Raw genomic sequence first — 12,579 nt, 5'->3', positions numbered from 1 at the left:
TTGTCATTTAGACTGTCTCAGACAATAGACAATGGAAAATAGACAATAGACAATATGTGCAGGAGTAGGCCATTCTGACCTTCCAACCTGCACCACCATTCAATATGATCATGGCTGATAATCCTTAATCTGTATCCTGTTCTGCCTTATCTCCATAACTCTTGATTCCACTATCCTTGAGAACTCTATCCAACTCTTTCTTCAATGAATCCAGAGACTTGGCCTACACTGCTCTCTGAGGCAGTGCATTCCACACAGCCATCACTCTCTGGATGAAGACGTTTCTCCTCATCTCTGTCCTAAATGGTCTACCCCGTATTTTTAAGGTGTCTGTCAGGTTTTGTATTATAGACTGTCTCAAGTTATGTATTTAAGTCTGTCTCAGGTTTTGTATTTTAGACTGTCACACGTTTTGTCATTTAGACTGTCTCAGGTTTTGTATTTTAGACTGTTTCAGGTTTTGTAATTTAGACTGTAACAGGGTTTGTATTTTACACTGTCTCAGGTTATATAATTTGGACTGTCTCTGGTTTTGGCATTTAGACTGTCACAGGTTTTGTATTTTAGACTGTCTCAGGTCTTATATTTTAGACTGTCTCAAGTTATGTATTTTACACTGTCTCAGGTTTTGTATTTTAGACTGTAACAGGGTTTGTATTTTAGACTGCCTCAGGTTTTGTCATTTAGACTGTCTTACGTTTTGTCATTTAGTCTGTCTCAGGTTTTGTCATTTAGACTGTAACAGGTTTTGTATTTTAGACTGTCTCAGGTCTTGTATTTTAGACTGTCTCAAGTTATGTATTTTACACTGTCTCAGGTTTTGTATTTTAGACTGTAACAGGGTTTGTATTTTAGACTGCCTCAGGTTACATAATTTGGACTGTCTTAGGTTTTGTCATTTAGACTGTCTCAGGTTTTGTCATTTAGACTGTCTCAGGTTTGTATTTTAGACAGTCTCAGGTCTTGTATTTTAGACTGTCTCAGGTTTAGTCATTTAGACTGTCTCAGGTTTTTTATTTTAGAGTGTGTCTGGTTTTGTCATTTAGACTATCTCAGACAATAGACAATAGACAATAGGTCCAGGAGTAGGCCATTCTGACCTTCCAACCTGCACCACCATTCAATATGATCATGGCTGATCATCCTTATTCAGTATCCTGTTCCTGCCTTATCTCCATAACCCTTGATTCCACTATCCTTGAGAACTCTATCCAACTCTTTCGGAAATGAGTCCAGAGACTGGGCCTCCACTGCTTTCTGGGGCAGTGCATTCCACACAGCTATCATTCTCTGGGTGAAGACATTTCTCCTCATCTCTGTACTAAATGGTCTACCGCGTATTTTTCAACTGTCTCTCAGGTTTTGTACTTTAGACTGTCTCAGGTTTTGTATTTTAGACTGTCTCAAGTTACGTATTTTAGACTGTCTCAGGTTTTGTACTTTATGTAATTTATATTGTAACAGGGTTTGTATTTTCGACTGTCAAGGTTATATAATTTGTACTGTCTCAGGTTATGTAATTTAGACTTTCTCTGGTTTTGTCATTTGTCCTGTCTTACGTTACGTAATTTCGACATTCTCAGATTTTGTCATTTGTACTGTCTCAGGTTATGTAATTTAGTCTGTAACCGGGTTTGTATTTTAGACTATCTCAGGTTATGTCATTTAGACTGTCTCAGGTTTTGTATTTTAGAGTGTGTCAGGTTTTGTCATTTGGACTGTCTCAGGTTATGTAATTTAGACTGTAACAGCCTTTGTATTTTAGACTGTCTCAGGTTATATAATTTGGACTGTCTCAGGATTTGTCATTTAGACTGTCTCAGGTTTTGTAATTTAGACTGTCTCAGGTTTTGTCATTTAGACTGTCTTAGGTTTTGTCATTTAGTCTGTCTCAGGTTTTGTCATTTAGACTGTAACAGGGTTTGTCTCAGGTTTTGTCATTTAGACTGTAACAGGGTTTGTATTTTAGACTGTCTCAGGTTATATAATTTGGACTGTCTTAGGTTTTGTCATTTCGTCTGTCTTAGGTTTTGTATTTTAGACTGTCTCAGGTTTTGTCATTTAGACTGTCTCAGGTTTTCTATTATAGACAGTCGCAGGTCTTGTATTTTAGACTGTCGCAGGTTTTGTCATTTAGACTGTCTCAAGTTTTGTATTTTAGACTGTCTCAGGTCTTGTATTTTAAACTGTCTCAAGTTATGTATTTTAGACTTTAACAGGGTTTGTACTTTAGACTGTCTCAGGTTTTGTCATTTAGTCTGTCTCAGGCTTTGTCATTTGGACTGTCTCAGGTTATGTAATTTAGACTGTCCCAGGGTTTGTATTTTAGACTGTCTCAGGTTATATAATTTGTACTGTCTCAGGTTTTGTCATTCAGACTTTCTCAGGTTTTGTATTTTAAACTGTCTCAGGTTTAGTCATTTAGTCTGTCTTAGGGTTTCTCATTTAGACTGTCTGAGGTATTGTATTTTAGATTGTGTCAGGTTTTGGCATTTGGACTGTCTCAGGTTTTGTATTTTAGAGTGTGTCAGGTTTTGTCATTTAGACAGTCTCAGGTTTTGTAATTTAGACTGTCTCGGGTTGTGTCATTTAGACTGTCTTAGGTTTTGTCATATACTCCGTCTCACGTATTGTCATTCAGACTGTCACAAATTATGTATTTTAGACTGTCTCAGGTTTTGTCATTTGGACTGTCTCAGGTTATGTAATTTAGACTGTCCCAGGGTTTGTATTTTAGACTGTCTCAGGTTATAAAATTTGTACTGTCTCAGGTTTTGTATTTTAGACTGTCACACGTTTTGTCATTTAGACTGTCTCAGGTTTTGTATTTTAGACTGTTTCAGGTTTTGTATTTTAGACTGTCTCAGGTTTAGTCATTTCGTCTGACTCAGGTTTTGTCATTCAGAGTGTCTCAGGTTTCGTATTTTAGACTGTCTCAGGTTTTGTCATTCAGACTGTCTCAGGTTTCGTATTTTAGACTGTCTCGGGTTTTGTCATTTAGACTGTCTTAGGTTTTGTCATATACTCCGTCTCACGTATTTTCATTCAGACTGTCACAAATTATGTATTTTAGACTGTCTCAGGTTTTGTCATTTGGACTGTCTCAGGTTTTGTAATTTAGACTAACACGGTTTGTATTTTAGACTGTCTCAGGTTATATATTTTGTAATGTCTCAGGTTTTGTTATTTAGACTGTCTCAGGTTTTGTATTTTAGTGTGTGTCAGGTTTTGTCATTTGGACTGTCTCAGGTTTTGTCATTTGGACTGTCTCAGGGTTTGTATTTTAGTGTGTGTCAGATTTAGTCATTTAGACTGTCTCAGGCTTAGTCATTTAGACTGTCTCAGGTTCAGTCATTTAGACTGTCTCAGGGTTTGTATTTTTGACTGTCTCAGGTTTAGTCATTTAGTCTGACTCAGGTTTTGTCATTTAGCCTGTCTCAGGTTTTGTTATTTAGTCTGTCTCAGGATTTGTAATTTGGACTGACTCAGGTTTTGTCATTTGTACAGTCTCAGGTTATGTAATTTATATTGTAACAGTGTTTGTATATTATACTGTCTCAGGTTATATATTTTAGACTGTCTCAGGTTATATATTTTAGACTGTCTCAGGTTATATATTTTGGACTGTCTCAGGTTTTGTCATTTAGACTGTCTCAGGTTTTGTATTTTAGACTGTCTCAGCTTTTGTCATTTAGACTGTCTCAGACTTAGTCATTTAGACTGTCTCAGGTTCAGTCATTTAGACTGTCACAGGGTTTGTATTTTAGACTGTCTCAGGGTTTGTACTTGAGACTGTCTCAGGTTTAGTCATTTAGTCTGTCTAAGGTTTTGTCATTTAGTCTGTCTCAGGTTTTGTTATTTAGTCTGTCTCAGGTTTTGTAATTTGGACTGACTCAGGTTTTGTCATTTGTACAGTCTCAGGTTATGTAATTTATATTGTAACAGTGTTTGTATATTATACTGTCTCAGATCATATATATTTTGGACTATCTCAGGGTATGTAATTTAGACTGTCTCAGGTTTTGTCATATAGTCCGTCTCACGTTTTGTCATTTAGACTGTTTCAGGTTTTGTCATTCAGACTGTCACAAGTTATGTATTTTAGACTGTCTCAGGGTTTGTGATTTGACTGTCTCAGGTTTAGTCACTTAGACTGTCTCAGGTTTTTTATTTTAGTCTGTCTCAGGGTTTGTCATTTCCACTGTCTCAAGTTTTGTATTTTAGAGTGTGTCAGGTTTTGTCAATTGGACTGTCTCAGGTCTTATATTTTAGACTGTCTCAAGTTATGTATTTTAGACTGTCTCAGGCTTTGTACTTTAGACTGTCTCAGGTTTTGTATTTTAGACTGTCAGGTTTTGTCATTTGGACTGTCTCAGGTTTTGTCATTCAGACTGTCACAAATTATGTATTTTAGACTGTCTCAGGGTTTGTCATTTGACTGTCTCAGGTTTAGTCATTTAGACTGTCTCAGGTTTTATATTTTAGTCTGTCTCAGGGTTTGTATTTTAGTCTGTCTCGTGTTTTGTCATTTAGGTTGTCACAGGTTTTGTATTTTAGTCTGTCTCAGGTTGTGTATTTTAGAGTGTGTCAGATTTTGTCATTTGGAGTATCTCAGGTTTTGTAATTTAGACTGTAACAGGGTTTGTATTTTAGACTGTCTCAGGTTATATAATTTGGACTGTCTTAGGTTTTGTAATTTAGACTGTCTCAAGTGTTGTATGTTCGACTGTCTCAAGTTATGTATTTTAGACTGTCTTAGGTTTTGTCATTTAGACTGTCTCAGGATTTTTACTTTAGACTATCTCAAGTTTTGTATGTTCGACTGTCTCAAGTTTTATATGTTCGACTGTCTCAAGTTATGTATTTTAGACTGTCTCAGGTTTTGTATTTTAGACTGTCTCAAGTTATGTATTTTGGACTGTCTCAGGGTTAGTCATTTAGATCGTCTCAGGTTAAATATCCCATCTGTGCTGCGGTTATGAACCCGCAGGTAGGTTACATTATCCCAGCACAATTATCCTGTGGAAAATCAGGTATGATTTTCTCCCCAGCACTTCTACTGAAATAATGCCTCCAGAGATATAGAACGGGCTGAAGACTGAAACAAGCATGATGTGCTCGAAAAACTCAGCAGGACTGGCAACACCTTCTGGGAGAGAAACAGAGTTAATGTTTTGAGTCCAGTATGACTTTTTCAGAACCTATTGTGGAATGTTCTTCAGATCAGGACCTGTTGTGAGTGTTTTTTAAAGAATCCTATAGCATGGAAACAGGCCAATCAGCTCGTTGAATCTGTACAGACCCTCTGAGAACATCCCACCCAGACCCATCCCTTGGCACTATCTCTGCGACCCTATATTTCCCGTGTCTAGTCCCCCATAGACTCCACAGCCCTGGACACGATTGACAATTTAGCATGGCCAATCCAACCGACCTGCACATCTTTGGACTGTGGGAGGAAAGCAGAGCACCCAGACATAAGGAGAACATGCAAACTCCACACAGACAGTTGTCTGACAGTGAAATTGAACCTGGATCCCTGGTACTGTGAGGCAACAGCATTAACCACTGGACCACTGTGCAAGCCCTGCTCTGAGGGGGAGTCATACCGACTTGAAACATTAACCTGGTTCTCTCTCAACAGTCATATTCCCTAGAAATGCAAACACAGTCAGAAGAGAAGTTAAATGCAATAAACTGATTTGAACATTGTTTTAAAAGTTTGGAGAGGAGAAAATATGTTTTGATACTTTATTTATTCCAGTGTTTTGATGTGTGACCTGAAACATGAATTTTTAAAAATGGATCTGTCCCACTCAGTACGCAGTATCTTGAATTCTCTATTATCCTAAGAACTAAAAGGAACACACACAATGCAGGAAACAGGAATAAAAGGGTGTAGGTTTGTTCGCTGAGCTGTAGGTTTGATATCCAGATGTTTCATTACCTGGCTAGGTAACATCATCAGTGGCGACGTCCAAGTGAAGCGAAGCTGTTGTCTTCTGCTTTCTAATTATATGTTTGTCCTGGATGGGGTTCCTGGGGTTTGTGGTAATGTCATTTTTCCTGTTCATTTTCTGAGGGGTTGATAGATGGTATCTAGGTCTATGTGTTTGTTTATGGCGTTGTGGTTGGAGTGCCAGGCCTCTAGGAATTCTCTGGCATGTCTTTGCTTAGCCTGTCCCAGGATAGATGTGTTGTCCCAGTCGAAATGGTGTTTTTTTTCGCTCCGTGTGTAGGGCTACGAGGGAGAGAGGGTCGTGTCTTTTTGTGGCTAGCTGGTGTTCATGTACCCTAGTGGCTAACTTTGTTCCTGTTTGTCCTACATAGTGTTTGTGGCATAGAATTTTGTAGACAACGTTGGTTTTGTCCATGGGTTGTACTGGATCTGTTAGTTTTTGTTTGAGAGTGTTGGTGGGTTTGTGTGCTACTAGGATTCCGAGGGGTCTTAGTAGTCTGGCTGTCATTTCTGAAACTTCTTTGATGTATGGTAAGGTGGTTAGGTTTTCTGGCTGTGTTTGGTCTGCTTGTTGTGGTTTGTTCTTGAGGAATATGCGGACTGTATTTTTTGAGAATCCGTTCTTCTTGAATACGTTGTATAGGTGGTTCTCCTCTGTTTTCCCAAGTTCGTCTGTGCTGCAGTGTGTGGTGGCTCGTTGGAATAGTGTTCTGATACAGCTTTGTTTATGTGTGTTGGGATGGTTGCTGGTGTAGTTAAGTATTTGGTCAGTGTTTGTCATGTTTTCTGTATACGCAGGTTTGTAGTTCTCCGTTGTCCGTTCTTTCGACTGTGACATCCAGGAATGCGAGTTTGTTGTTGGTTTCTTTCTCCTTGGTGAACTTTATGCCTGTGAGGGTGTTGTTGATGATGTTAAATGTCTCTCCTATCTTGTTTCGTTTTGTGTTGACAAAGGTGTAGCGGACCCAGATTTTTGGTTTGCTGGTTGGTAGGGCTGTTTGTTCTAGTCTTTGCATTATCACTTCTGCTATGAATCCTGATAGCGGAGATCCCATGGGTGTGACGTTGGTTTGTTTGTAGATTATGTTGTTGAAGGTGAAGTGGGTTGTGAGGCACAGGTCCACTAGCTTCAGGATGTCTTCATTGGTAATGTGATTGATGGTGGTTGGGGTGTGTGTGATGGTCTCTTCTAAAAGTGTGGTAGGTGTTTCCTTTGCCAGGTCGATGTTGATGGAGGTGAACAGTGCTGTTACGTCAAATGAGATCATTGTTTTGTCTTCCTCTATTTTGGTGTTTTTGATGATTTTTAGGAATTCCTGGGTGGAGTGGATGGAGTGCTGTGGCTCTTCTACTAGGTATTTCAGTCTTGCATGTAGTTCTTTGGCCAGTCTGTAAGTTGGTGTTCCGGGTAGTGAGACTATGGGTCTGAGGGGGGCTCCTGGTTTATGGATTTTTTGTATTCCATAGAATCGTGGGGTATTGATCCCGTCTGGTTTCATTTTTTGGAATTCCGTCTTGTTTAATTGTCCGGAATTGTGTAATTTTCTTTGGAGATATGTAATTTTGTTTCCTAGTTGTGGGGTCGGGTCTAGCACCACCTGTTGGTAGGTGTTGGTGTCTGCGAGTAGTGCATTGGCTTTCTCTATAGTCCCTTCTGTTCAGGATGACTGTGAGCCGACCTTTGTCTGCAAGTAATATAACAATGTTTTTGTCTTTTTTGAGGTTTTCACACTGCAGCACAGACGAACTTCGGAAAACAGAGGAGAACCACCTATACAACGTATTCAAGAAGAACAGATACTCAAAAAATACAGTCCGCAGATTCCTCAAGAACAAACCACGACAAGCAGACCAAACACAGCCAGAAACCCTAACCACCTTACCGTACATCAAAGAAGTTTCAGAAATGACAGCCAGACTACTAAGATCCCTCGGAATCCTAGTAGCACACAAACCCACCAACACTCTCAAACAAAAACAAAAGACCCAGTACAACCCATTGACAAAACCAACGTTGTCTACAAAATTCCATGCAAGGACTGCCACAAACACTACGTAGGACAAACAGGAAGAAAGTTAGCCATCAGGATACACGAATACCAACTAGCCACAAAAAGACATGACCCCCTCTCCCCTCGTAGCCCTACACACGGAGGAAAAAAACCACCATTTCGACTGGGACAACACATCTATCCTGGGACAGGCTAAGCAAAGACACACCAGAGAATTCCTAGAGGCCTGGCACTCCAACCACAACGCCATAAACAAACAAACACATAGATCTAGATACCATCAGAAAACGAACAGGAAATGACATCACCACAAACCCCAGGAACCCCATCCAGGACAAACATATAAATAGAAACAAACCACTGCAAATGCCAGACGAAGCACCACAGAAGCTTCACAGGAGGCTCCCCAGCACTGAGGATGACACCGAGACAGGGGACGAAACGTCTGCAACACAAATTCCCAGCTCGGCGAACAGAACTACAACAACGAGCCCCCGAGCTACAAATCTTCTCACAAACTTTGAAAATAAATAGAAAGCAGGAGGCAACAGCTTCGCTTCACTTGGAGGTCGCCACTGATGATGTTATCTATCCAGATAATGAAACGTCTGGATATCAAACCTACAGCTCAGTGAGCAAACCTACACCCTAAACCTCAGCGTGAGCTGCAAACCTTCACAAACCTTGCAAACAGGAATAAAAATTAAAGGATCAAAAAAGGATATATAACAACAATAAATGTTGCAATAAATTATGTACTTGCCATTGTTAATGATGTTATGACCCAACAAGAATTTCTGTTCGTATATCTGCTTCACGCTGAGCTGTCGCAATTCGTGATCCTTTGACTTGGGATTGTTCATTTCTTTATAGGTCAGATTGTCCGTTGATGAGATTGTGACAGGCAAGTTGAAATGTCGCAACACTTCCTTCATTGTAAAAGGACCTAATGTGAGAATGACATATGAAAGAATGGAATGAGACAAGGTTATTTGTCCTGTCAACTTTGGTACTCAATGATTTATGTTTTTGTTCTCTGTTAACTTTCAGATTCTATTTAATTTTCTGAAGGAGGCACCATCTTGAATACAGAGCTTTTGTAAATGTGGTTACACAGTGCCTAGCAGAAGTGTAATACTAATCTATGCATATCATCTTCTGCTACTTCTTCAATTACTTTCCATCCAAATGTTAGAAGTGGGGATATTGACTGATGATTGCCCAAAATGGATGAGTGCTCCAACATTGATACCATCCAGGACAAAGCAGCCCACTTGATTGGCATTCCATCCACCACCTTTAATATTCACTCCCTCCATCACTGACAGTTAGCAATAGCACTATGTACCATCTACAAGATGAATTGCAGAAAATCACCAAGGGTCCTTCAGGAGCACCTCCAAACCCCATGATCTCTACACCCTCCTTGAAGGACAAGGGAGGGGGGGGGTGGCATGAGCAGACACATGGAACACACCACCTGAAAGTTCCCCTCCAAGCCTCTAATTATCCTGACTTGGAAATATATTACTGTTCCTTTTGTGTCACTGGGTCAAAATCCTGGAATTGCCTCCCTGCCGACCATTTGAGAAATTTTGCCACAACTTGCCAAGAGAAAGCTTTTTATTCCGCTCAACATGAAGGATGGTTCCAGGCAAGTGAAGGAGAAAGTGAGGACTGCAGATGCTGGAGATCAGAGTTGAGAGTGTGGTGCTGGAAAATCACAGCAGGTCAGGCACATCTGAGGAGCAGGAGAATCGATGTTTTGAGTGTAAACCCTCCACCAGGAAAGTGGGGGTGGCTCAAAGGGGCTGAGAGATAAATGGGAGGGTGTGGGGCTAGGGGGAGGTAGTTGGAAATGTGATGGGTAGATGAAGGTAGGAGTAAATGTGATAGGTCGGAGAGGAAGGTAGAGCAGATAGGTGGGAAGTAAGATGAACTGGTAGACCCTACGCCATACCACCCCTCACCTTTGTCCAAGACCCCAAAGGATCCTTCCATATATGGCAGAGATTTTCCTGCACTTTCACACATGTCATCTACTGTGTCCATTGCTCTTGATATGGTCTCCTCTACATTGGGGAGACAGGACACCAACTTGCGGAACATTTCAGCGAATATCTCTGGGACACTAAACAACCCCACAACCCTGCGGTCGAACACTTCAACTCCCCTACCACTCTGCCAAGGACATGCAAGTCCGAGGCCTCCTCCACCACCAAACCCTAACCACCTGACGCCTGGAGGAAGAATGTCTCATCTTCTGCCTTGAGAACTGCCAACCACACGGGATCAATGTGGATTTCACCAGTTTTCCCATTTCCCCTCTCGAAATGTCGACTCGCCTGCTCCTCAGATGCTGCGTGACTGGCTGTGCTTTTTCCAGCACCACATTCTTTGACTCCAGGGAAGTGAAGCTAGATGAAAGCAGCTGTTTAATGACTACATTCTGGATGGTGTTTGTCATTTACACTGCTTCTGGAAGAGTATCATTGGGATAGACAGCGACCTTTCTTGGAATAGCTCTAACCCTATCATTAACACAGCCAAACTTGAAGAGAAGATTAGACTTTCTCATGTTGGAGATGATCATTGTCTGACACTTATGTGGTATGAATGCTGCTGGTGTTATAAAACGGAGGTTGATCCCCTCTAAGAACTAAAACTGAAACACCCAAAGAGGAGAGCCTCATCTTATTATCTGTAAAAGCAGTGTGAAGAGTGGTGTAACCAGCTTTTCAACAACTTCTAGTGGTGAAATAAAATAAATCCCCAACATCACTTTAAAATCAACAAGTAACAATTTGTTTATCTAATTCTAACAGTGAATAACTTAACTAAACTATTAACAAACCAAATAAATCCCTTCTAACTACCAACTATTCCTGAATAAAACAAGATTCTAATGGTATGCTGTTCCAATAAATACAAGTCCCATTCATATAATAAAATAGAATTTAGTCTCTTGAAATTACAACCAGACTACATGTCTTCCGGAATGTTCTGCCCTTCGGGCGGCACGGTGGCACAGTGGTTAGCACTGCTGCCTCACAGCGCCAGAGACCCGGGTTCAATTCCCGCCTCAGGCGACTGACTGTGTGGAGTTTGCACATTCTCCCCGTTTCTGCGTGGGTTTCCTCCGGGTGCTCCGGTTTCCTCCCACAGTCCAAAGATGTGCAGGTCAGGTGAATTGGCCGTGCTAAATTGCCCGTAGTGTTAGGTGAAGGGGTAAATGTAGGGGAATGGGTGGGTTGCGCTTCGGCGGGTCGGTGTGGACTTGTTGGGCCAAAGGGCCTGTTTCCACACTGTAATGTAATCTAATCTAATTTCTCTGTCGATTCTTCTGTCAGGAATGCCTTCTCCGTCATTTGTTCCATGAGGAATGCCTTTTCCTTCATTCGTATTGTTCTTATTTAGATGGTGCTTTCTCTAAGACATGGATGAGGCTGTGAGAGCCAACAATTCTCTCTCGAGAACTGAGAGCCGTTAGCTCTGGGGGATGGCAGCTTGCCCCCTTCTGTTATACCCATGATGACGTCTCAACATTTCATACAATAGGATTGGTCCCATGTTGTCAAAACCATCAGATTTGAATTTAATAGGTTTTTGGTATCTAAGTGTCTGGTTTGAATTGCTTGGCTAAATTCAAAAACCTGTTGTCTTGATTAAAAAGTACTACTTGGCCTGCTAACTGTACAGCCTTTCGATACAAGTTTTCAGTTTGGGTGCTGTAGTGTACTTGCAAACTTTCTAGCTGCTGCTCTTAGACATCCATTTTAAATCTCTAATCACAGAAAAAGCACTATCGTTCTATGTAATTCTTTCCCCCCCCCCCCCCAGCTTTTTACAATTTTACAAATGCCAAATTCTAATGTCCTGCCTCCCAAACTACAATAAAAGTGCCAAACTTCACAATACTGGCTACTTGGTGCACTCAGACCTAAATCATGTTAAAGTTATCTTTGAATGTCCAACAACCTTACATTGTAATTACAGGAAGGAAATCTGGTTACATTGCCCTCCCCACACTGGATTTATTACAATATCTTGAAGTTGTATTAAAATCCTGAATGTCCCCAGGAGAAAATGCACATACCCCTTCTCACGACAATGAAAAAGTGGACAGTCAGTCTGGTCTTCCACATCCTGCGAAATAAGATGTTTTTTTGGTTTGCAGGAAGAATATTAACTGAGACTGGAGTGGAGGGAAAAAGCTTTAAATTGGTATATGTTAGAAACGAAAATCGCTTCTCAATAATTTTTATATGTCAATTCAAAACCTGATGTTAATCTGGAAGAAAGTGATTATGCCCTTTGTTGGCTGCCGGTTACGATATCTTGCCAAATGCAGGTAACTAATAAAGACTCGAAAGGGCAGAAAGAATGGGACCCTTTAGATCACTTATCGCCGCCCTACGTGACCCCGTCTGCCCCACAAAATGTTCCTTCGGGTGACGACGATTCAGGGGAAGGGGAAGAAAATGGGGAGGAATCACAAACTACCTCAGGGGTACAGACCAGATCTCAAGCCGAAAAGGGTCACAGACAAAACCCTGTCTCGATTGCAAGAATGAATCCACTCCGGGAAGTGCCCATGGAGGGCGAGGA

At 40.8% G+C, this 12,579-nt stretch overlaps 1 protein-coding gene across 1 annotated transcript in view; it reads right to left on the bottom strand.

Annotated features, from left to right (window-relative positions):
* LOC122542645 overlaps positions 1 to 12,579 on the bottom strand; it is a 47,147-nt gene that overhangs the window by 22,279 nt on the left and 12,289 nt on the right. Inside the window, exon 3 of the mRNA XM_043680641.1 lies at positions 8,735 to 8,917. Coding sequence (XP_043536576.1) covers positions 8,735 to 8,917 — 183 coding nt within the window. The remainder of the gene's footprint in view (positions 1 to 8,734; positions 8,918 to 12,579) is intronic.

This window comes from Chiloscyllium plagiosum, chromosome 40, assembly GCF_004010195.1.
Source record: "Chiloscyllium plagiosum isolate BGI_BamShark_2017 chromosome 40, ASM401019v2, whole genome shotgun sequence".
NCBI lineage: Eukaryota > Metazoa > Chordata > Chondrichthyes > Orectolobiformes > Hemiscylliidae > Chiloscyllium > Chiloscyllium plagiosum.
The sequence above is the reverse complement of the archived record's forward strand: the minus strand, read 5'-3'. Positions and strand labels throughout refer to the sequence as shown.